We start from the raw sequence: 26,006 nt of genomic DNA, 5'->3' as shown, positions 1-26,006 counted from the left end.
GCTTCTGAGGGTGTATTCAGGCCTACTGACTTGCATATTAAACCGACGCCATCTTCTTCTTCTTCTAGGCCTAAAACTCGAACCATGCCTAGGAAACCGATGCCCAGACCACATGATCCAGCCTCTATGCTTAAAAAACAAATGATGACAATGGCTGAAGACCTTATTACTTTAATCAGGGGAAATTCCCACTCTAAGAGACCTAGGACTGAATTTGCTTATGATACTTCTGACCAGGATTCTGAAATTTCTGCCTCCTCTGATGACCAGGATTTACCCTTATCTACCTATGAGGATTCTGATGCAGAGGACTCTATTCCTTCTGCTTCACCCCCAGAGGTTTTTTTTCTTTTGGTGAAACCTTGCATACTCTTAGGGAACATTTTCACTGGGAAAGCCAGGATTACTCTGATTCTAAAAAGAGGCTTAGAGATATCTTACTCCTGCCTCAGCACAGGCCTTTAGCTATCCCTCCTGTGCTGGACATTGTTGGGAATGCCTTTTCGGAATGTAGCTTTGCCCCTGACTCTCTACCTCCTGCTCCCAGAAAACCTGATAGATATTACAGGGTTCCTGATTCTCATAAGTTCCTTTTTAAAAATTCTACTGCGGACCCTGAGACCATTTCACAGGGACCCAAGGGCATTAAGGCTACTACTGCCAAAAATCATACCCCCTCTGATAGAGATTCCAGGGCCCTGGATAGATATGGATCGAAGGTATACACCACTGCAACCTTGGCCATCAGGGCCTTAAATTGCCAGTTTCATATGTTAAAGTATCAGCAGCATATTATTGGAATGTTTAAACAGAAAATGATGTTGATTCTTGATTGTGCTGAAAATAAGGATTTACAGGATTTAATGCAGTGTGCTGAACAGGTTGGAAAACATACTTTGTAATGTGGTTTTGATTCACTAAAGCCGTCTTGCAGGGCTGCTGTCACTGGGTCTATACTTAGAAGGCATGCTTGGCTTAAGGAGCAATCTTTGCCAGATCATGTTAAAACTAAATTGCTGGATGCTCCCTTAAATCAGGACCACCTGTTTGGCGACAAAGCAGAAGAAGTTCTTAAAAAGATGGAGGAAAAAGGTAAATCTATGCAAACTGTTAAAGATTTCCTGCAAGTACAGCCTCCTAGATTTAGTAGGCATTGGCCCTCAAAAAATTGGTCCTTTCCTGCCTCTTCCAGGCCTTCTCAGTTCAAACCTAGAACCAGCAGAACACCCAGGCTTCAGTCCCAGAGTACGCACAGGACTAAGCAGTGGGGGGCTCCCACTTCCAAATCAGGTAGTAGTAACACTCTCCCCTATTAGTAAGCTGTCTCAATGACTTAACTTTAAAACTTGACTGCTCCTTTAGGGGGAAGGATTGCTCTGCAAACAAAAAACTGGGAACTCATTACCCAGGACAAATGGGTTTTAAACATAGTTTCATAAGGATACAGATTTTACTTCCACATGCTACCAACCCCAAACGGTTGGCCAGATCTACCCCCAAATCAGTGGGCAGAGGCTCAAAAGCAAGTACTCTCTCTCTTAAGATTAAAGGCTATTCAGACTGTACCAGAAGAGGAAAAGGGACAAGGTTTCTACTCATGACTTTTCCTGGTACCCAGAAAAGACAACTCATGGTGTCCTATCCTGGACCTGTCTATCCTAAACACCTTTTTGGCGATTCCATAATTCAAGATGCTAACTCTTCACCAGTTGCTTCCCATGATAGGCAAAGATGCATGGTTGGCAACATTGGATTTAAAGGAAGCCTACCTGCACATCCCAATCAGGGAATATTGCAGAAAATACCTACGCTTCAAAGTAGGCTGCATGCACTATCAGTTTTCTGCACTGCCCTTTGGCTTATCTACTGCACCCAGGGTATTCACAAAATGCCAAGCTCCAGTCATTGCATTTTGCAGGCAAATAAATATTCAAATATACCCATACCTGGACGATTGTCCAATTCAGGCAGAAAGCCAGGACATACTTCTGAATCATCTGGTATTTGTACAAAAGGTGTTAACTTGTCTGGGGTACACCATAAATGAAAAGGAATCACATCTGGTACACTGTCAACAAATTATATTCCTGGGAGCATGCTTGAACACAATTCCCAGATGGCTTTCCTCATGCCAGAGAAACAAATTCATTTGACAACTTACGTCAAACTAGTGGCCACAAAAACCCTGCTATCTGCAAGGCAAATACTGCAAGCCTTGGGGTTCATGGCCTTGTGCATTCTACTAATTCCATATGCAAGACTGAATATGAGGAAATTGCAATGGTGTCTAAAAAGCCTATGGTGTCAACATTCTCAGGATCTAGAAGCAATGATTCCTATAATACCTTGCCTACGGTTAGAACTCCTTTGGTGGGCAGAGGCCTGCCACCAAAACAAGGGACTACCACTCACTCTACCCCCTGCCGCCCAAACCCTAACAACAGACGCATCAGACTATGCATGGGGGCTCACCTGGTAGGGAAGTGCATTCAGGGCAAATGAAACCCAAGTCAAATGCACCTGCATATCAATCAAAAAGAAATGTTAGTTGTAAAGAATGCTCTGACAGCCTTCAAGGACTACATTCTTCCAGGACATTTAATGGTAAAGACAGACAACACCACTATGTGTACATAAACAAGCAGGGGGTTCCCATTCTTACCCCCTCTGCAGACTAGCCATGACTCTGTGGAACACAGCCTTGAGCTACCAAGTGGTTCTGCAGGCTCAATTCCTGCCAGGAAAACTAAATACACTGGCAGACAAACTAAGCAGAAATCTCATAGACCCACATGAGTGGAAACTGGAACCAAAGATTTTCAACATATTGATCAACAAATGGGGGATCCCCGATATAGACCTGTTTGCTTCCCCCCAGACCTACCAATTGGACAAATTCTGCACAAGGACTCCCCACAAACAAGCATGGAAAGTGGATGCTCTGTCCTTCAGCTGGAAAAATCTATCAGTTTATGCCTTTCCTCCTCTGCCTCTCCTCTCCAAAGTGCTACTAAGGATCAAACAGGACAAACCAAGGGTGATACTGATTGCACCAGACTGGCCACGCCAACACTGCTACCCCCTCTTGCGCAGTGAGTCACAGCTGACCTCATGCCACCTACCTCAGACCCCTACCATGCTGTCTCAGCAGGAGAGCCAGATTCTGCACCCCCAGCTTCAAACCCTGAACCTAGCAGCCTGGCTCATTACCTAATCTCACCGTTACCATCCCTCAGTAAACAAGTGTTGGATGTCATTTTGGAGGCAAGGAGGCCTAGTACTAGAAAATCTTATGCTGAAAAAGGGAAAAGATTCTGTGCCTGGAACCAAACTCAAGGGATGGCCACAACAGCACCCAATTTACCTCAGATTCTTCAATACTTAACTGAGATGCTTCACAAGGGCCTTTCCTTTTCCTCCATCAAAATTCACGCCTCAGCCATTTCATCTCATTACAACACAGAGCCACCCCTCTTCTCTCACCCACTGCTCTAGCAGTTCCTCAGACAGGCCAAAAACTTAAGGCCACTCAGGAGAGCCCGAACTCCAGCCTGGGATCTTAATTTTGTATTGGAAAAACTCACTCACCCCCCTTTTGAGCCAGCTGCAACTGCAGAGTTAAAATGCCTTTCTTGGAAAACAACTTTCCTTTTAGCAATCACTTCAGCAAAAAGGGTATCTGAATTACAGGTCCTTATGGCAGTGGAGCCTTTCATCATCTTTCATGCAGACAGGGTGTCCCTCAGGACCATTCCCTCTTTCATGCCCAAGGTGGTATCCAGTGTGGCTCTTAATCAGTCCATTAATTTGCCAAACTTCTTTTCTAATCCACAGAATAAAGGGGAACAGGTACTGCATTCCTTAGATGTGCACAGACAACTTAGATTTTACTTGGGCAGGACTAAACCTCAAAGGAAATCTGAACAACTGCTGGTGGCATTTGCTGCAGGGGCAGAGGGGAAGGCTATTTCAAAGCAACCCATTTCTAAATGGATAGGCCATTGTATTCATTTCTGCTATAAGCACCATGGAAAAACCTATCCCACAGGGGATTAGACCCCATTCAACCAGGACTGCATCGACCTCTACAGCCTTTCTCAGAGGTGTCCCTACCAGAGACATCCTAGAAGCTGCTACCTGGAGTTCTGTACATACTTTCATCAAGCATTACCATTTGCCAATTTTCTGCAAATCCAGAGCTGGCTTTGCCACTGCAGTCTTGCAGGGCATTATAGCTGGTCCTAATGCTATCTAAATTCCTCCTCCCATCCTTAGCTTTGGGAATCTACCCAAATGTGATGACTGCAACAGTGAAACACAAAGAACATAGTACAGTTGTGTACACTTACCATAAATGTAGATGTTCGAGTGCATTTACTGTTGCAGTCCTGGTTACCCTCCCTCCAGCCCCCTGACTTCCTTTGGCTAGACCTCTGTTCTTCTTTACTATACGTAAAAGCTTTTTGGTGTATTTGCTTTCTTCTTGGAGATATAACCTTGTATGTATATATATATATATATATATATATATATATAAAATTGCTTCCCATTAAGGGGGGCACCTGACATCTGGGGCAAGAAAAACTGATGTAATGGCATCGACTGTATGCTTTATACCCCTGACTACCTGACATCACGGAATATGAGACAGCAACCGATGCAGGACCCAAGACTTTGATAATCAGGCTGACTGAGGGCTACTTCAAGCAGATAACCCAAATGTGATGACTGCAACAGTGAATACACTTGAACATCTAGATTTATGGTAAGTGTACACAACTGTACTTTCCTCCTCTGCATGTATTGATCCCACACTTCCCATTTTTTCCTATGTAGTTTGCTCCTATCCTTTTCTAAAGATCCCGGGGTTCCAGTTGTTTTATCTCTGTTACTATCTTCACTAGTTCTAGTAAAGTTGGTTTAGACTTTGATTTCCATTTTCTAGTAATTGCTTTTTTGGCATCCATTATAATTAGACTCAGCAAGGCCTTACTATGTCTAGACAATTCCAAGTTTGTATCATAGCTCAAAAAATCATTTCCCTAGTCACTCCCAACTTGCTCACCCAGCATCTCCGACAGACCAGTATGCAGGGAATCTTTAAAGTCTACCAACTCATTACACTCCCAGAAAATATTTCCCCATTTCCGCTTTCTGCCCTATCACACCTCCAACATTTGCTGTCTACTCGAGGAAAAATTCTTTGAGGTCTACTTGGGGGATAAAAATACCTATGTAAACACTTCCAGGCAAAGATCCGAAATCTTCTAGATTTTGTTGCATATTTAAGAGACATACATATATCCTCCCATTGTTTCTTTGTGAATTGCTTGACTTATCTTTCTACCCAATCCTTCCTAACTTCCACTGAATGAGTCTTATAGTTATCATGCAATATTTTACATGCTCTACTAATTATTCCTTTCTTAATGGCAACTTTTGTTCTAGATTCTATTAAAAACTCTACTAGTGCTGGTCTTTTGTTTAGAACCACCCTATTTCTTTCTCATTGCCTATACTCTAATTTAATAAGTCCTTGGTATGGAAGGCAATCTTCTGCCTGCAGTCCAAATACGTTCATGGCTTCTTCTCATTCTGTTACATTTCCCTCTCTAGTTATTTGCTGCCAGTACCTTGTTTCCTTTGCCACTTTTCTCCAATACATTCCCTCTCCCGCCTGTCTATTGTCTGTATCCCTAAATGCAGTCATCCCTATCAGCAGAATCTCCTTTCTCCATTCCTGTGTTGACTTGGTTCTTAGAAGACCTTCTGCTAGTTTATGAATATAATATTCTGTATGATTATTGTTGTTCTCCTTAAAGGTCTGCGTCCAAATTCCCAGTCTCTCCCTGTTACTTCAGCTTCCCCCCTGTTTCATCATCATCTCTTTCCACTTTCAATTATAGTTTTCTGCTTGTTCTATGTATAGAAGCCTTAACTGTGTTGCTCGGAAATACCCCTTTAACTCGGATAATCCCAATCCGTTCTGTTCTTTTGGAAGCATAAGCTTTTCCCACTTGACTCTTGCCATCTTCCCTTCCCAGATAAAATCCTATCCACAACTTGTCCTCTGGTTGATAAAATGATGCCTGGGTGAATTTTTGTTGATGTTCATTATTATTGCTTATTGGTAGAGAGCCTTTTCTAGTAATTTGGCTAAGGATAGTAGGAAAGAGATGAAGAGGTGGTCTTATGGAACCAGAAGCCGAAAGGTACTCTGACACAAGACAAAGTAAAAATACTGGCACAGAGACAGATACATGAAATCCTTACAGAGTTTTTGGAACCCCATTGAAATGTCATAGTATGTTGAGCACTATAGTTGGGCAGAGTGCCTAGCAGTTTTTCAGTTTATTTGAGAGATATTCTTTGAGATGAAAGAGAACAAGGAACGATTCCCATGGAGAGTAGACGTGAAAACTGTCTAGAGCAATGTCATTGATAGAAAAAAATTGTGTTTAAAGTCTTCAGGAAGAAAGATTGTAGTAGGCTGATGGTTTGGGATTTTACAAAACTTTATTGACTTCATAACAAATTTTTCTAGTGAATTTGAGTTGTTTTGATAGTGTTCCCTATAGAAACAAATGTATTTTTATGGCAATTTGAGCTTGGTTCTGAAGAACCACATATTGGGTTCTAGATGATTTGGAATGTTTTTTTTTTTCTCCACAAAGATCTTTTTGTGTCACTGTGTTATTAGTATGATTTAATGCTGTTTCATTTGTATGTATTTACGTTGTTTAATTTTTAGTTTGCCCCCAGTCCACTTTTCTCAGCTCTTTTGTGGTTTACTCCATAAAGATTATGTTTGATCCCCATGTTTAAACAGCAGAAGGAATTTCAGAAGGATCCAGTGTTCCATGTTTATATATATACATACATATATATATGTGAGTCTTGTTGGCTGTGCTTGTTTTACATATTCCACAACATGTTAGCATACATGAAACAGGCCAAGTCAGTAGTAGAAAACTGAAACAAAGAGAACCAGTCAGCTGGCAGTAGCTTATCATATTTTCATCAGACCTATTTCTAGGTAGTACCTAGGGGAGTGTTGCTGTTTTATTTATTTTTTTTTTTTTGACTAATCAGCAGTGATAACGCAGTGGTCACTTGAAGTGTTGGATTTGTTAAGCTAAGTAATGATTGTTAAGTTTATTTGCTTATCTCTCACTCATATATATATATATATATATATATATATATATATATATATATATATAATGTGTGTGTGTATATATATATATATATATATATATATATATATATATATATATATATATATATATGTGTGTGTGTGTGTGTGTGTGTGTGTGTGTGTGTGTGTAGAGCTCATGAAGGAAAATTTCAGAAGAAGGTGATGACGCAGTGGGGAAGGTAGTACACTAAAGTAATTGTGGGTTTAAAATGCCAAACATGATACCATTATGTCTAGAGGTAGATGGTTGCTGAGCATTAGGTTTTGGTATAAAGATAAGAGGATTGTTGTGCTAGATGACCTGGGTTAATCTCTCTGTATAACTTGAGAGTAGTAAGAGGAACTAGTGGAAGGAATCAGGCATGGACTTTTGTCTCTGCAGAGAGCAGGCTCTTGAATAAATAGGTGATGTGTGGAGATTAAAGGATGGTTAGGCTAGAGGGCATAGGTTAATTTCTATGTAGCTTGAGACCAGTAGGAGGAAGTAGAGGAAGACATTAGGGTTTTTTTATTACTCATCAGTTACATTACCCCAAGAAGATATGTACTTGAGCTGTCAGTTAGTAGGTACTTTAGCAAAGCAGTTAGATTGTATGAAGAGAGGAGTGAAATAGGTTGTAAAAGAAAATGTTTGGAGATAGAAGTAGACATGCCAAACTGGTGGAATGTGATACAAATTGGCATTGGGAATGAAGGAGTTATTTGCAGTTCATTTAAGAGGTCTAAGATGAAAGTGAAGACTAGGGCAAGGAAGATAAAGAGGAATGGAAAGGGATAACGTAGGAGAATAGCTGAATGATAAAGATGTCAACAATTAGGCTGCCACCGTAATCTGTGCACTGATTTGGATGAGAGTTGATAAATCAACGAGATGTGGAAAAGGTGTGGAAAATAACAAGTAGAGAGTAGATGGTATGTGAGAGAATTTCATTATTAATATGCCAGCAAAAACTGATGTAGTGATCTGAAGGATGCAAGTTGCAGATAATTAGTGCACTATTTAACTCAATACTGCAATTGGTGTAGAAAAACTGAAAGGTAAGGAGGGCTTGGAGAGAAAATTTGTTAAATGTCAACAATGATACTACTTCCAAAATCAGTATCTTGTTCTAGAGGGAATGACTTGGTCATCAGTTGTAGGGATTTAGCATGGGAAATGTGAGGAGGAGAAGAAGAATGGAGCATAGATTGGAGTCTGGAGGAGAAATTGTGGATTATGGATTACAGGCTGAACATGTTGAGGGAGGGAGAATGCCACGGTCTACAGCCTACACATGATTAAGTGGCCACCAGAATCTTTGTAATGATTTGGAGGGTAAGACTTAACTGTGACATGAGTGTGAGGGCAAGGAAATGGTGACGGGGAAAAGATGGAAGAGGAGATCAAGATGAGCTAAGCAGTTGTTAAAGGATGACACAGATGTAGAATGGCTATGATTTTGTGGAGCTCAGTAGAGAAACTAAGGTTCAGAACTGTACCATAAAGCATAATATTCTGAATAAAGTCCTAATCAATTGAAGGAGGTCCTGAATGTCTAGCTGAAGGCATCATTAGCTTGCCAGGTCCACTTCACTTGTATTTTAGAGTGGAGGAGAATAAAAAAGATGGTGGTTTTCAGTTTTAAGTGAGTGTATTATGCTGAACTTGAGACAGAACCAAACTGAGGTAAGGGGTTCAAAACCAAAAACTGAAGAAATAAATAAGTTATAGAGTAAGTCAGGGATGTAGTATTCAGATCCAGCTTTCTGGCATAGAGCTTTTGATGAGGAATACTTCCCAGAAAAGTGAGGCTCAACTAGCAGGTTGGAGGTGGATGGGTGTGAACTATCAGTGTGTCATGTTAATCATCCTGGGTAGGAGCGCTACTTGACTAAATGTATAACGGTAGCTCCATGCACAGAAACTCTGGGGAAGCTTGAGCCTGCCAGAGGGACCATTGTGCTCACACTGAGCATTGTGTGCAAGGAAGCATGCACCTTTCTGTAGTTCAGAGGGATCCATGCTTTCTGATTATGGATTTTCATGCAAGTTAAACTAAATTGATTGACAATGTGGCCTTCAAGCACTTGCTAACCAGAGTCTGCGAATGCAAATTCACGGTTACAATGTCTCTTTTAAAGAAACTTCTGATCAAGTTGTTCAACACCTCTAATTTCTCTTTACACACCTGAAATATACAGGAAGAAAATATTTTCTTTCTTTCTTGACAAACCCAAAAATAATGGTGAGACAAGGCCCCAAAAATAGGGACAGATTTTAAAGGTTGCTGTTATAAACTTGGGATTTTTGTAGTTAATATGCATTTTCTAAATGATACAAAGTCTGAAACTCAAATGTATCTCATTATTTAGTGACTTCAGCCCTCAGTGACTAGCCAGAAAACCACAAATTTTATAAGGAAAAGACCAAAAGTATGAGGCAAAAGTCTGAGCATTCTGCAAAGTCTCTTTTTTTAGACTGGATGATATAGCATTTTGGTGCAACAAATCTGATATTCAAAGAAGGATCATTAATGTTCATAGACTCATTTGTGGCAGTTAGCACAGAGGATTAAGGTGCTAAACTGCTAAATAAGCTGCTTCCTGTAAACAATGGCACAGGGTTTGATTCTTTGCACCACCATTTGCCTGCTGTGGGCTTACCCAGTTAGCAAATATATAAAATAAAAAAAAAAACATATATATATGGGTCTACTTTGACCCATCGAAAGATCACTTGTTCGAATGGTAACTAAGGAAATCCAGTTTGTGAATTACACTTTATCGAAGCACAACACCACCCATAAAATCCACTACAAACACATTTGGGACTTGCCCCCCACACATACACCCGCTACTTAAATATACCAACTCTGAGATCGCACTACAGTGGGGAAAAGGATATATTCTCTTACCCACACTGTACTGTGCTTCAGTAAAAGTGTAATTCACGAAAGTGGATTTTCACTTAAGTGCACTTTTGCTAAACTGGATTCGCTTACTTGCCATTTGAACAAGTGAGCTTTCGCTGGGTCAAGTAGACCCATATATATATATATATATATATATATATATATATATATATAGATAGATAGATAAAATATATATGCATGCCACCTTCTGTTCAGAACACCTCTAAAACGCATGTATTGGTAAAATAGACAATCATATTACTTCAGGCATTTAGACGGGAATACTGCAGTAAGATCAAGTACCATGAATGAAGGCAATTTAAAGGAATGCCATGTTGGTGAAAAAAGGTTGTCAAGGTTCCATTTTAGTAAATATGCCTTTGTTAAAGTTGTTTGTAGTATTATGTGCTGAACTTTCATTTTACTGTTAGCATATAGCTCTGTTTAGGTTTTACTTTATATATTTTGTGGCTAGTTTTATAGTTTTTGTACTATAAATGTTAGCTTTTGTTTTGTTTGTGGTGTGTTTTTATAATGTTGTAGCACTGGAGTGCTGGCAATACCATGTAGCGATGTTTTTCTTTCTTAGTTGCTTGCTTTTGCTCTAGAAGTATGCATCTGCAGCTAAGTACAGGGGGCTGGAACTGAAGCCTTCCATATGATGGGGAGAGGGAGCACTTCCAGAGGGAAAAAAAATGCTTGTTTAATTTTGGTAGATAGTGTCTAGATGGCATTCAGTTTTTCTTTAGCAAACTTGATTTTTTTGGTGTTAGTATGTCATCATGAATCTTTTGTAGCAAGTTGTCCTTGACAAAGTGTCCTCATGAATCTTTTGTAGCAAGTTGTCCTTGACAAAGTGTCCTCATTTGGAGGTTCACTCCTGGATAAGGCCTCACCTAAGTGTCAGTCAGTCGTATGTGCATGCTTCCCAGTCATGTGTCCATGACATAATCTTATTGCCACCAAAATACTACAATCAACAATTCTGTTTAAAAAAGCTTTTGTTATTTGAATGTGTTTATTTTCTTGTACTTTGTGAATTTAGTTGGGCATGTTTGTAAACATACCTGTACTTTTAGAATTATATAGATCAGTTGTGCCAATTCAAATTTTGACTCACAAACCACTGCCTATAAATGGATGCGCTATGTGAACCTGACTCTCACACACCTCTGAATGCTAACTTGTCAGTCCTAATAACTCAGAACATAGCTCCTTAAGTCAACAAACCAAACAACACAAGAGTTGTACTTTTATACATGAACCTAAACCTCCCTGCACCCCACATGTAGTGGACTTTGCCTCTACCCACCACACCACTTCTTTAAATGTGCTGTTTTTAGAATTATACAACCATAAGGAGAAGAGCAAGTGTGAGCACAATAGCAGCAGCAACATCAGTCATACAATTTAAATTGTATAATAGGAAACCTAGGGCAAAGCAGCATCAAAGAATGGGACTGGAGAGATACATAGAGACACAAATATATAATTATATTTAGTTATACATATATATCAGTGTTTTATATCTATATCTAATCTCTCTCTCAGTATATATATATATATATATATATATAGGATCCGTACAGATCCCCGAAGACAAAATCACTGAAACTAATTTCGGTTTGGCATACTAGCGCGAAAGTGCTTTTCACCGAAGAAGCATTTTCGTGTAAGTATGCCTGTTTGTGAGACCGCACTATGGTGTGGATAAGGGAACATTCCCTTTTCCTCACTGCAGTACGGTCTCTGAGTGAGAATATTAAAGTAGGGGGGGGTGCAGGGGGTGAATCCCCCCGCATAAACGAAGATTACTTTTTTGTTTTTTTTAACATATATTAACGAAAGCGCTTTTTCGGTGAGAGCACTTTCGTTAATATATGTTTGGTGATTATGGATTTGAGATGTTGCACATTCATGCATATGTTCTAGATCCATATATATATATATATATATGTGTATATATATATATATATATATATATATATATATATATATATATATATATATATGGGTCACCTTCAGATGCCCGACAACGCGTTTCACCGACACGGAATCTGACGGGACGAAAACACCGACAACGCAGATGACCGACAAGGTGAGAAGCCGACAGATTCGGTAAGTGTGCGATCGAGTGAGGGATTTAGTGTTAGGGAGCGGACAGGTAAGTGTGCGATAGTGAGGGACTGTGGGTTTAGGGGTGGGTTAAGTGAGTTAGGGTTAGGGTGCAGGTAGGGTGTGTGTGCGATAGTGAGGGACTGTGGGTTTAGGGGTGGGTTAAGTGAGTTAGGGTTAGGGTGCAGGTAGGGTGAGTGTGCGGTAGTGTCGGACCTTGGGGTTAGGGGTGGGTAAGTGAGTTAGGGTTAGGGTGCAGGTAGGGTGAGTGTGCGGTAGTGTCGGATCTTGGGGTTAGGGGTGGGTAAGTGAGTTAGGGTTAGGGTGCAGGTAGGGTAAGTGTGCGGTAGTGTCGGACCTTAGGGTTAGGATTTGGGTTAGGGATAGTGGATATGTTATGTAGTGTACTGTGTTGTTTACGTGTAGTGTGTTGGTGTAATGGTTTTCGGTGTTTTGCGTTGTCGGTATTTTATGTTGTCGGTCTTTTGGTGTCGGTGATTAGTGTGTCGGCGAAATATCTACACGCACACACACACACACACACACACACACACACACACACACACACACACACACCCAAGTGTGTGCATACACATACACAAAACTAATATGGACTGCATATCTTACATTAATACAGATCATATATTCCTGTTTATAAATCCATTGCCTTCTTAGGAAGACTGTTTCATGTGTTCATTTCTCTTACTGTAAAAAAAGATACTTCTGCATGTTAAGACACTCATAAGCATATGTATTTGCTTCATTTTTCCTGTCACAACATCATGCCTGTATCCTGCTGTTGATTTGTATTTGTTTACATTTGGTATCTAGACAGTGAGTACATTGCGTTAAATCAGAAAACAAAGATATATAAAGTTAAGCAGACTTTTAAATATATTCATTTCTGTATAATAAAGTTTTGAAAAAAATGTGACACACACTGTCATTTCTGTCCACGAGACAAACTCTGTTGATGGTGTGACGATGTGAGGTATTGCCATCTGTACCAGGGAGAATAGGGCAGTGCATGTGTAACATATGCCAGCCTAGTTAGTTGCAGTTTTATAAATAGTTTTGTAAATAGTTTCTGTCATTTGACTGTCACACTGACTTGTACAGATGCTTGTATTAAAAATATATCAACATTGTTATTATAACTGATTAAATGTTTGTTTAAACAAAGAATTCTGTAACAGATCGTAGAAAAGCTCTGAGTCTGTAGACTACAAGAGTCATGTGATAAAATGTGATGTCATTCTATAACCAGCACTGAGGGGATGGAACTCACAGATCAGCTTGTTTTGTTTTTCTTTGGAACTTGATAAAAAAATCTCTGACAGTTATCACAGTCAGTTCAGTTGTAGTCAGTTAGAAGCTTGAAGGTCATCACCTTGCCTAGTGGAAGTAAGCATCACAGCTTGCCTTGCTGAATTAATTAAGTTAGCTAGGGAACCGTTCTTCTTTAGGCAGTCAGGAATTAAACTGAAACTCTGATGTTTATTGCACTCAAATATTTAATATTATTATGGTTTTTATTTTATTATTTATTATTAAATATTTTCATACATTTTATTGTGGCTGATCTTTTAAAGAATACTTTTAACATCTTGAGAGTGCCTGTGCTTATTTTAGTGACACCTTGACCACTCCGAAAAGCCTGGCTGCTTTGGTTACACTCTACCATTTATGTTACTATTGATTTCATTCAGTATAATTGAATACCTTTGTATGAACCTGAGAGTAGTTGACTGGTGGCAGCTTAGTTACATTATAGTCTGGGCAGAAGGGGTACAGCTAGTAAATCTGTATCAGTATTTCCCAGGAGTGTGTGTGTGTGTGAAAATCAAATACTCAGGTGTGAGTGTGTTAGCTACTTGGAATTGGGACACAGTGCTCCAAAGTGAATCTTGTTTGGGATCTGGAGAGAGAGAGAGAGAGACAATCCAGTCCCAGGTCTGGAGCTTGTTCCTTGAGTACTCTTGGGGGAAATTGTACTTGATGCGGAGAGCTGCATTTGAAAATATTGTGTAAATTCATTCTTCTTCTTAGTGACCGTCTCTCACCGGTGTCAGTGGTGCAGACTGAAGCTCCTTGATTACTGGCCCAGGGTAGAGAGATCATCACAGATGGTATAAGGTCAGTAGAAGCATTATTGTTAGTGTAAGATGGTCTAATTAGAGTCAAATACAGCAAATACTGTTTACTCCTAGAGGTGATGGAGAGGGAAGGTACAAAGTGGCATGCCATGTTCATATGTGTTCATATGTGACTAGTTTGCAGAAGGATTTAGTTGGACAAATGTGGATATCACTGTGTACAGTTTGTATAGTTTATACAATATTATAAAATGCCCAACTAAGGCAAGGGGGTGGAGGACATGACAGTTATTTGAAGGGAAAGATAATAATAAAATTAATACCACTATGAAAACATCAAAATCTAGTAGGTTCCTTACCCAGACAAATTCTTTAGTAAATCATAGATTAAACAAATCCTGCTACCTGTGCATCCATCTCTCCTTGGTCTACTAGAAAATACATTTCTTTAATCTTTGTGTTCATAGGTGCATAGGTGTTTACTAGGCAAAAATACATTTCTTTAATCTTTGTGTTAGAGTTCTACTGTAAACATGCCACATAACCAGCACTCCGGAAGGATATGGACTATACAACTACTAATTATGAAAACAGTACATTAGCCACCTTTGTACTGGTTGCTCAAGCTTCATCCTATTACTGAGTCACTGGCATAGCTGCTATATTTTTGGGTACTGCATGCAACAAATTTTACATGCCTACTTTTTGAATTAACTTTAACTCTCTGATCACACATCTTTCTTCATCTCTCTCTCTCTCTCTCTCTCTCTCTCTCTCTGTCTTTGTTACACTGGCTTTTTAGTAGCTGGTCACTCATTTCATTTTTTAAATGTAGTATCATCAACACTGTATTACAGTTAAATCTTTAACATTTTTGTGGCTGTACTTTTAATTTGTTCATGTAGTTTGATGCTCAGATTTTTTTTGTGCGTTCTGGTACCAGAACTCCCTATCTTCATTCTGTTGCACTGGTGTAACAGTGTACCAGCTGTACCCCTCCTCCAAGTTTTCCACTGCAAGATTCTTGAACATCTTCCTTCAATTTCAACAGCTAATATTTTCTTTGTTTACCTTTACAGGTTGTCCAGAAGTGAGGAAAGCAGAATTCATCACCAGCTTGCTGGATGCTCTTACTACAGATATGGTGCAAGCCATTAACTCAGCAACACCAACTGGAGGTGGGAGGTGAGTACTACATATCCTTATAACTCAATGTGGTACAGACAACTGAAATATTGGGCATGTATTCATGTTTTGACTGTCACTAATACTGTCCTGTAGGACTGCCTTTGAACCCTATACAATTTATTTGTTCTAGTGAATGGTTTAGTTTCCCTAGTAGTAAAGAAAGCCATTTGGATCCATATGTAAGATAATTTATAAACAGATGGATTAAAAGTTATTTTTAATATCAAATTTCTTCATTGTGAAATATTACGTTTTTTAACAAGTTTAATATCAAAGTTTTTCATTGTGAAATATTATAATGTTTCATTGAGTTTAATGTTACCAGAGGTTCACTGATTGCATTCTGAAATTATTCTTGCTTTTCTTTAACTGCAGTGTAATGTAACTGAATAGTTGTTTGACCTTGCTGCTGTATAGATATGGGACGGGAACCGAATGTTCTGTACACCTATCAGTAGGGTCTTTTTGACTCAAGGTGCTAAGATGTTTAGTAGTTCAACTGTTGGCTGCTGTATGAATGAAGGCCCCCACTGATTTACATTACTTCACTGAGAGTTATGTTTTCAATTAAGTTACTGCACATTTGTTTGAAGCCTCGTTTTTGTTTTGTTTTATACTTTGCAACACCCAAAGATTATTGCCATGCTGTCACTAGGACAGAGTGAAGGACGCAGCTGTCCTGGGACTAATTGTCAAGGGGCATGATTGACTGGTGCCAATATTGTGGAAGTGCAGTACCGGCATTATTTTATGAAGCTGCAAAGTATCTCAACTTCATAAGTGATGGAATAAGCTGCAGTGACGAAGAGCTCTACATCTGGTATTTTAACTGTAGCACACTGCTTTTTAAATGTATAACAATCAGCTTGCTGCAGTTTACAGAACATAAAAGCTTTATTTCTTATTGATCTGCAACTTTGAGAAGATTTGTTTTTCTTTTTCATAGGTTCATAAGTGTTTACTAGGCTAACAACCACAAGGACCTTTTTAAGCCTAACAGTGCATCCCAAATCTGTGACAAGCTCTGCTACCCTCAATAAGTGTAAGCAGGGGTTTGGGAGATGAAACATTTACAAGCAGGGACCTGGAAGATGAAACATTTACAGGTTGCTTGTGTCCATTAGAGAGGTAGGTACCAAACCAGGAATTAATTTTCTGTTCCCCATCCAATTGTCCAAGTTGTACTTCAAATGGGTTAGGGAGGAGCTCTGCTTCACATGGATGGGGAGCCTGTTCTATAGACAGGGTAGTCTCTGCGGTACATACCTGTCTCTCCATCAGGTTCTATTTATATCACAGGCAAGGTTTAAGACTTTAGAATGGGTCATTCTGGTGCTGTTTGTTTTGTGGATATGCAGGAGGTCCATCAGAGTGGGGTCTGACAATGCCCTGTATGCCAGGCATAGATCTATCCCTCTAAAGCCTATAGGAGAAATAATACAGGGAGACAGTCTACATGCGTGTATACATCTTCTAATTGACCTCACTTGCCAGAGTGTGTGTGTGCATGTGAAATAACATTGTTAGTTGTGTTGGTGGGCATGCACAATATTGTGCACACTTATATAACTCTTCTAACTAGAGGTAAAATAAAAAAGGAACAGTTAACTAATTATCTTTCAAAAATAGGGCATAAAATGCGTCACAGTCATTTAGATATTCAGAGCTTCAAGGGTGACTAGGCTGTGTAAGGGGATTTTTGACACAGGTATAGTGAGTGCTGCATCTTGAAAATTTCTCCCCGGCCCTCTGCTGAAAATTGGCTCGTTCCAAGTCGGACTTTCCCAGTTAACAAATGTTAAATAAATAAATTCTTAACCTCAGTCCTGGGCCCCACCTACATTAAAACTGGCCCTGTGTGACAGTACCGATAGTATTTCATTAACTTTCTTCATAATTTAAACCTCAGAGATATGCACAGAAAGTAATTAGAACTTATCTAGGGGACAGTATACAGGTTAGAATCAACAAATTAGAATAGATTACTGTAATCACTGTTTTTTTACTTTGCTCACAACCAAACATCAAATGTATATATGGGAGGCTATCTTTTATGGGTCAGGGTAAGAAAGCAAGTGTGCGCACATATACACACACACACACACACACACACACACACACACACACACACACACACACACACACACACACACACATATATATATGGATCTGCTTTAGAACACCGACACGCCAGTTCGCCGACACACAAACCACCGACACCAAACAACCGACAACACACAATACCGACAACGCAAAACACTGAACACCATTACACCGACACACTACACGTAAACAACACATTACACTACATTACATATCCACTAGCCCTAACCCAAACCCTAACCCTAAGGTCCGACACTACCGCACACTTACCCTACCTGCACCCTAACCCTAACTCACTTAACCCACCCCTAACCCTAAGATCCGACACTACCGCACACTTACCCTACCTGCACCCTAACCCTAACTCACTTAACCCACCCCTAACCCTAAGGTCCGACACTACCGCACACTTACCCTACCTGCACCCTAACCCTAACTCACTTAACCCACCCCTAACCCTAAGGTCCGACACTACCGCACACTTACCCTACCTGCACCCTAACCCTAACTCACTTAAACCACCCCTAACCCTAAGGTCCGACAGTACCAGACACTTACCCTACCTGCACCCTATTCCTAACTTACTTAACCCACCCTAAAACATAAACCCGTCACTAACACACACTTACATTACCCAAACCCTAACTCCGACACTACCGCACACTCACCTTTCACACACCCTAACCCTAAATCCCTCACTATTGCACACTTACCTGTCCGCTCCCTAATCCTAAATCCCTCACTATCGCATACTTACCAAGTCGTGCTTACACGTTCCCCTTGTCGGTCTTCCAGCTGCCGGGATTTCAGCATTTCGGTCAACTGCGTTGTCGGTCCTTTCGCGTTCCTCTTCCGTGTGTCGGCGAACTGGCGTTTCGGTAATTTGAATAGGACCCATATGTATGTATGTATATATATATATATATATATATATATATATATATATATATATATATATAGGTCTACTTTACATGGTTGACATTTCATAAAGTCAAAGACCATATGGCCATGACCATATGATCGACTTTCAAAATGTCGAAATGTCGACCATGTTAAAAAAAAAAAAAAAAACACAACAGTCACCTACTTTCACCCCCCACATCCCCCGGAACTTAAATATACCAACTCCGAGATCATCATACTACAGTGCGGAAGATGGAAAGCTTTCCATTCCGTACTGTACAGAGATGCCCGTTCTGCATGTTTGACATTTCGAATGTCAATCATATGGTCTCGGCCATATTGTCTTCGACTTTATGAAATGTCGACCATGTGAAGAAGATCCATACATGTGTGTATATTTATATATATATATATATATATATATATATATATATATATATATATATATATATATACCTATACACATACACACACACACACACACACACACACACACATATATATATATATATATATATATATATATATGCGCACACACACACACATACATATATGTATGCATATGTGTGTGTGTGTGCGTGTGCATGTGGGTGTGTGTGTGTGTGTCTCATCAAACATCGAGCACTCATAAGAGTGAACACAGAAAGAACCATCATTTTAGACTGAATCTAAAATGATCAAAATCAACAAAATTTAAATGTCATTTTTTTGTATGAGCAATCCCTTCACCCTCTGCTATATCCTAACTCCAAGATCACACAAGAGCAGATTAAGGGCAAATTCCTTGACCCCACTGTAGCACAGTATTATACAAAAGGCTGCTGACAAAAACTCCATTGAAAAGAACATTCACTCATATGAGTGTTCACTTTTATTTACAAGTTCATAAAGCATTCGCTCATATGAGTGTTTGCTGTTTTGACCTGCAACCAAATATATATATATATATATATATATATAGATATATATATATATATATATATATAGAGAGAGAGAGAGAGAGAGAGACACACATTTTGTGTCTTTCGGCTTTTCCCGGTTAGGGGTCGCCACTGCAGAACTCCGGTCCACTAATGATTGGCAGTTGATTTTTACGTAGCGGCTTGCCAGACCTGACGCACAACCTTCAACGAAGGTACGCCCATTCACGAATGTCTCCACGCAGAAGACACTCTAGCTGAGAATCGAACCGGACAGCGTCTTACTGTGAGGCGACGCTACCGCAGCACCACCACCGCGGGTAGAGAGAGAGAGATACACATATATATACAAATTCACCAAAACCAGCACTTCCATGATGTGTAATGTTCTGAGCAACTTTAATGCAAAGAAATAATTCTAACAGGACTACCTAACCAGCTTGGGCAGACCCACCCACCCACATCTGTTTCCCCAGAGGCCAGTTATTGGGGGAATAGCCTAAGCCACTTTCCTGGAATGCCAGGAGAGCACAGGTGAGCTTGCAACATAAGTCTGACGTCTCTTGTCCATCCCTCCCTAGGTTTTCCAGCTTACTGAGTCACTAATCCATCTTGGGCTGTTTTGGATGCAGTCAAGGCTTTATCCCTCTGTGCAACAGAGTCAAATTGTGTGTTTTTATTAATTTGTATTCACTCCAGCATTACATAAATTACTCAGTTCCTTCAGTCCCTTAAACCTCAATCCTCCTCAACATTATTCTACATATTTTGTTCCCACAAATTCTATTTATTTTTATCAAGTTTGTTGGTTCTGTTTGGTAAAGACCCCACCTCCAGGTCTTTTATCTCCTTTAGAATACTCAAAATGGCCTTTTGAGCTGGTGTAGTTTGATTTCTATTTTCTAGTAATTGTTTCTCTGGCAGCCAATAACAGTACCTTGGACCTCATTATGTTTAAACAATTCATATTCTGTATCTCTTCATAAAAGAATAATTTCTTTGGTTGCTGTCATTTGTTCCCCTAGCGTTTTTGTGGAAGCATGTCAGACACTTGTTTGTTGTTTTTACTGTTGGCTTCATACTCTGGGATGAGCCTGAAAATGGTCTGTGGTGATTACTGCTCTATCCTGGTTAACAAATTTATAAAATAAAATACTGTGTAGGGAATTTTTAAAATCTGCCAACACCTCACATTTAAAAAAAAACATGTTCAGAAAAACCTGTTTTCCTCAACATTGGCTATCTAGTTGAGGAAATATTCACCTTCTGGTCTTTGTGGCATATTCAAAAGCCCTACAAATTTCTTTCCATTGTTCCTTTATATATTGCATTTGTTGTCTTTTCCCAGTCTCTTATGATTGCTGGAGGGAGGGAGGTTGGTATAATGGTTAAGGTGTTTTACCTTACAGACACAAGGTGCAGGGTTTGATTCTCACATGGGGTGATTGTCTAGGCTTAAAATAGTCCACAAGGGCAGTTAGCTTAGTATTAATCTATAAACCTATGATTCTTCACATTTTTTAACCTTATGTACTGAAAATGGGCTCGAACTGAATGCTAAAAGTACAAGGTTGGCACATTTGGTAAACACCACATGAGGCCCTTATACGCCTAGCCAAGGGTTTAGCCTATGTTTAGACAAATCAGCACCCAGTGCCCTTGTCCAGAAGAGACATGGGTGGAATCCCAGGGGTATATTTTCTGTTTCCCATCCAGTTATCCAGGTTGCTCTTAAAAAGGGGTAAAGAGGTACTCTGTTTGATGTGGAGAGGGAGTCTGTTCCATAGATGAGAAGATCTCTTAGACTAAATCTATCCCTCCAACAAGTCCTGTTGATATCACAGACCAGGTTGAGGCCACATGTACAGGTTACTCAAGTGGAGCTTGACTTGCAGATATGCAACAGTCCCATCAAGGTGGGGTCCATGATCACCTTGTATGCCAGACAGAGGTCATCTCTGAGGAGGCTGTATGAAATTGAGTAGAGGGATAGGGCTTTTAGCCTGTCTGTGTATGATAGATGTTTGAGGCCCTTGTTTTTCCTGGTGAGGAAACTCTGTGGTCTGTCCAGCTGCTGCATGTGCTTTGCAAAGTACATGCCAAAAGGTGTGTTGTACTCAGTAATGGGCCTTATAAGGGAAGAATACAGGGATGTTATGACCTCCTTGTTCCTGGATGAGATACCCTTACTTATGAGGTGGGCCATGTAAAAGGCTTTCCGTACCACGGAAGCAACATGGTGGTCAAAAGTCAGGTTGCTATCAACCTGGGTGCCCAAATCCCTCATGACTGATTGAGTACTTAGGACGTTGTTATTAATGTGATAATTTGTGGGGATGTCACTCTCCCCAAAGGGCATAATGCATTTTTGGTATTCAGCTTGAGACCATGTTTCTGGCACCAGTCATTTGTCTGAGTGAGACCCTCCTGGAGGATGTCCACATCACTAGGGGAATTGATGACAGCACCCAGCTTGCAGTCATCTGCAAAGTTGGTCAGCCATAGACCACTGGTTTTAGCCTGCAGCTCAGAAAAGTATATCCAAAATAACAGAGGCCCCAAGACTGAACCTGGGGTACACCACTTGTTACAGGTCTACTGCTTGAGGTGGCTTCCCCTATTTTGACTTTGTGGGTTCTATCAGTGAGCCAGTTTGCTTCCCATCTGGTAACATATGGATTGATGCCTAGTTGAGAGAGTTTATCTATTATGCCTGAGTGGGGAATAGTGTCAAAGGCTTTAGCCAGGTCAAGGTAGGTGGTGTGCACAGTCTTCACCTCGTCCATGGCTTTGATGACTGCCTCAAAGAAGTCGACCAAATTTAGCAGACATGACCTCCCCTTGATGAAGCCAAACTGTGTGGGATCAAGTGTTTGGAGGTTGCCAATGTCCTTGTCCTTGTTAATGAGGTCCATGATAATCCGTTCCATGGCCTTGCAGATCAAGCTAGTTAGGCTGATGTGTCTATAATTTCCCGGATCGGTGAACGCTCCACCTTTGTATAAAGGGATGACAGAGGCTGTCCTCCACTCAGCTGGGATGAAGCCAATACTCAGGCTTTGGTTGAATAGGGTGCCTAATGGTGCTGCAAGTTCCTGCATAAGTTCACATAGGATGCAGCCTGGGATGTTATATGGGCCCATGGAGGCTGTATTTTTTGCCTTTGAGAGAGCAGTGATGACCTGTTCCCCAGATATAAGGGGAAGGGGACAGGTACTGGAGATGTCCTGATTTACTGATGGGGGGGGGGGGGTAACAGGTAAAGTTTTCACTGAATCTGTCAGCCAGCAAGTTTGCTGTATCTACAGCATTTGTACATGTGGTGTTTTGACCACCAGTTCTGAGCAGATCTGGGTGCTTCCTTTGGGGTTGCAGACATATGTGAAGAAGGCCTTATGATTGCCTCTAGTAGATGTGACCAATTTGGACTCGACTTTTGCTTTGGAGGATTTCACTAGTGCCCTTATTTGCTTGTTCAGGCTAAGGAGACTTTGCTTCCAATTGGGCACCTGATCCTTCTTGGTCTTGGACAGCAATTTTTTCCTTTTGTTATAGAGTTTATTTATTGCAGATGTCCACCAGACAGGTTTACTCTTCCTTGCGGAGGATGATTTAGTCCTGTCGGGTATTCCTGATTACATGCATCTATATAAATGCTATATAGTGCTTTGGTGTAGTTTTGGATATTGGTGCTAGTTCCTACAGAGAAGGAGGGGGCTGTGAAGCTGTTTATACCATCCCTCAGGAGGCTGCAATCAGCTTCGGAGAAGTTTTTATGTCCGATCCTAGCTAGAGTAGGGTTGGGGGAGAAAGTGACTTTGAAAGTGACCGCTTTGTGGTTGGTTCTTACCAGGGAGGATGATACTATAGGGATGCTGCAGTGTTTACTCATGTTGGTTAGTACTAAGTCCAAGATATTATCACCCCTCGTGGGGGGTATCAACTAGCTGTTCCAAGGCATTTGCATTGACAAAATCAAGGAATCTCTGGGAATTTGTGTTCTGGCATGACTAGTTCTTCCAGTCTATGTTTTGGAAGTTAAAGTCACACCTGATCAGGGTAAAGGGTTGAATCTTGATAGATTCGAACAGGTCCAAATAGGCAGATTGGGCATCTTGAGTCAGATTTGGGGCCGGTAGCTAGCTATGATTTGAATAGGGGTTTTGTCAATGGTTAACTGCACCTGGAGTGTCTCCTGTGTGTCATACTGTTTGACCAGCCTGGAGATGTGTATGTCTTTAATGTATATTGAAACTTCACCTCCTTTGGCTTTACTGCCCACAGTTTGGGGTCTGAATGTATGATAGGATGAGTAACCATGTAAGGCTGGGGTGCCCTCCGCAGCTTTGAACCAGGTTTCTGTGACTACACAGATGTCAGCATTTAACAGGGTTAGGAATGCTTGCAGTGAGTGCAGTTTCATGTTTAGACTCCTAGCATTTAAGCAGCATGACCTTTAATTTGTGTTTTGCTGATGTTTTTATGTTGATAGTTTTAACCTCATCACTTTTCCTAAAAAAGCTAATTTATAGCTATGTTATATATGGTGTCATTGACAAAAAGGCAAGAGTCAGAGCTGGACGTGGCAGAGATGAAGATGTTAAGATTTTCACTGGGCGTGACGAGGATGGACAGGATTAGGAATCAGTATATTAGAGGATCAGCTCAGGTTAAACAGTTTGGAGACAAAGCCAGAGAGGCGAGATTGCGTTGGTTTGGACATATTCTGAAGAGGGATGCTGGGTATATTGGGAAAAGGATGCTAAGGATGGAGCTGCTAGGTAAGAGGAAAAGAGGAAGGATTAAGATTAGGTTTATATGGATGTGGTGAGAGAGGACATGCAGGTGGTTGGTGTGACAGAGCAAGATGCAGAGAACAGGAAGAAATGGAAACAGATGATTTGCTGTGGTGACCCCTAAAGGGAACTGCTGAAAGAGAAGAAGACTTTTCCTAAAAAAGGCACTATAGGGGAGGCAAGAGCCTTTGCCAGAAGCCTGAAGCCCAGGTGAGACAGATGCAGGCCATCTCTGGCAAAGCATTGTGGTCTGTGGATCATATCTTCCCAGGCTCTCAGGCACTGGATCCCCCTGGAATGATACCAGAAACTTAACCAATGAGAGTGTTGTTAAAAACCCTGGAATTTGGTTTGAAACTCCCTTTCCTTTGATCATCATGTTATGGTCAGAAAGTACTTCTGTGTAGCACAGCTAATTGCCAAAGGAATGTCATCTAGACTTAGAGGTAATGGCCTCTTTATATTCAGCACTGATTAGGCCACTTATTGACTACAAATGGCCCCTAGTCTGCCTTTCATGCAAAAGGCTGTGTATTGACTGGTTTTAAAATGGAAGAGCCTTTTTGGATCATTTTAAGAGGTGTAATGAGCATGTGCTGTAATGTATGGGTCCCAGGATACAGCTGTGGAGTACCTTCAAGGAGTAGAACCTGTTAGGAAACCTAACTTGTTATTCTGTTTAACCTGTGCAAGTTCGGAATTCCACTAGGAAAGCTAGCCATCCCCATTTGGCTAGCTGAAATTACTGGGTTCTATTGTGATGAGCCTAAAAGGCACTAGCAGGCCTCTTTGAGGGCTCATTTATTAGTTGAGCTGTGACTGTGTCATCTTTGCTCAGTTGAAGTATTGTACTAAAACATAGTGCAATGCAGATTCTCAGTTGAAAGCTAGATGAAGCTTTGCTGAGGCATTGTTGGGCAACACCTTTGTTTAGACCTGCAGTTTCTACTCTACCAAATGTTACACTGTTAATGAAACAGGAATGAATGAAGTGACAAACTAAGTTGTGTAAGGTAGTAGGTATCTGAATTCCTTCCACTCCCTCACATGAAACTTTTAGGTGTATAGAAATACATTAATTACGTGTGCTTTATTTTACCCTTCAAGTATTGGTCTTTGATTTCGTCCACTGCTTTGTATGCGTGACAAGTATGTTAGCTTGTTAGATAATCTCATATGGGGCAAATGAATGAAATTGTCATAGTGGGTGCAAGAATAGTGCATGGTGATCCCCAGTTTTGTGGGGGCGTGGTTATGAATAATGTTGTAATTACTGAGAGAAACCTGTTTTCAATAGCTATCAGTAGTAGTGGCAACTGTTGATCCAGACAGTACTTTTGTATGGTCACAATTGTGACCATCAGCAGTAGTTTGTAGTATTTGGAGTTCTCCTGTTATACACCAAAAATGAATTACTCAGATTGTTGGACAGTAAGATTCTTTTGTTGGGTCATAATGAATTTGTTATAGAGATGTTCGTTTATAATGCAGTGCCCTTATTGTATGCCAAAATTAATCAATCAGACTCTTACATTAGAATTTTATTACATAACAATCTCCACATACCAAGCTTGCTGTAGGGATGTTTGTGTATAGGAACCTTTCAGTTAACAGGCCTGTACCATGGGTATGCACCTACAGTGAATACAAAATTAAAAGAAGACAAATTTGTATCTTAAATTGACTGAAAGCAAAAGAATGTGTACACCAGGTCCCTTGATTTGCAATTACGATAACAAAAAGCCATGCCTATAGTACACTTACTTACAGCTGTCACTAGTAGGAGGACAAAAAGG

General features: G+C 40.4%; 1 protein-coding gene across 5 annotated transcripts in view; it reads left to right on the top strand.

Annotated features, from left to right (window-relative positions):
- Positions 1 to 26,006, top strand: part of SMOC1 (SPARC related modular calcium binding 1) — a 1,430,756-nt gene that overhangs the window by 1,314,175 nt on the left and 90,575 nt on the right. For all 5 annotated transcript variants that reach the window (XM_044074027.1, XM_044074032.1, XM_044074030.1 and 2 more), the window contains one exon: positions 15,380 to 15,485. In XM_044074027.1, coding sequence (XP_043929962.1) covers positions 15,380 to 15,485 — 106 coding nt within the window. The remainder of the gene's footprint in view (positions 1 to 15,379; positions 15,486 to 26,006) is intronic.

This window comes from Protopterus annectens, chromosome 6.part0 (genome assembly GCF_019279795.1).
Source record: "Protopterus annectens isolate FY-2018-M chromosome 6.part0, PAN1.0, whole genome shotgun sequence".
Classification (NCBI taxonomy): domain Eukaryota; kingdom Metazoa; phylum Chordata; order Ceratodontiformes; family Protopteridae; genus Protopterus; species Protopterus annectens.
This window is presented reverse-complemented; position numbering and strand designations above follow the sequence as displayed.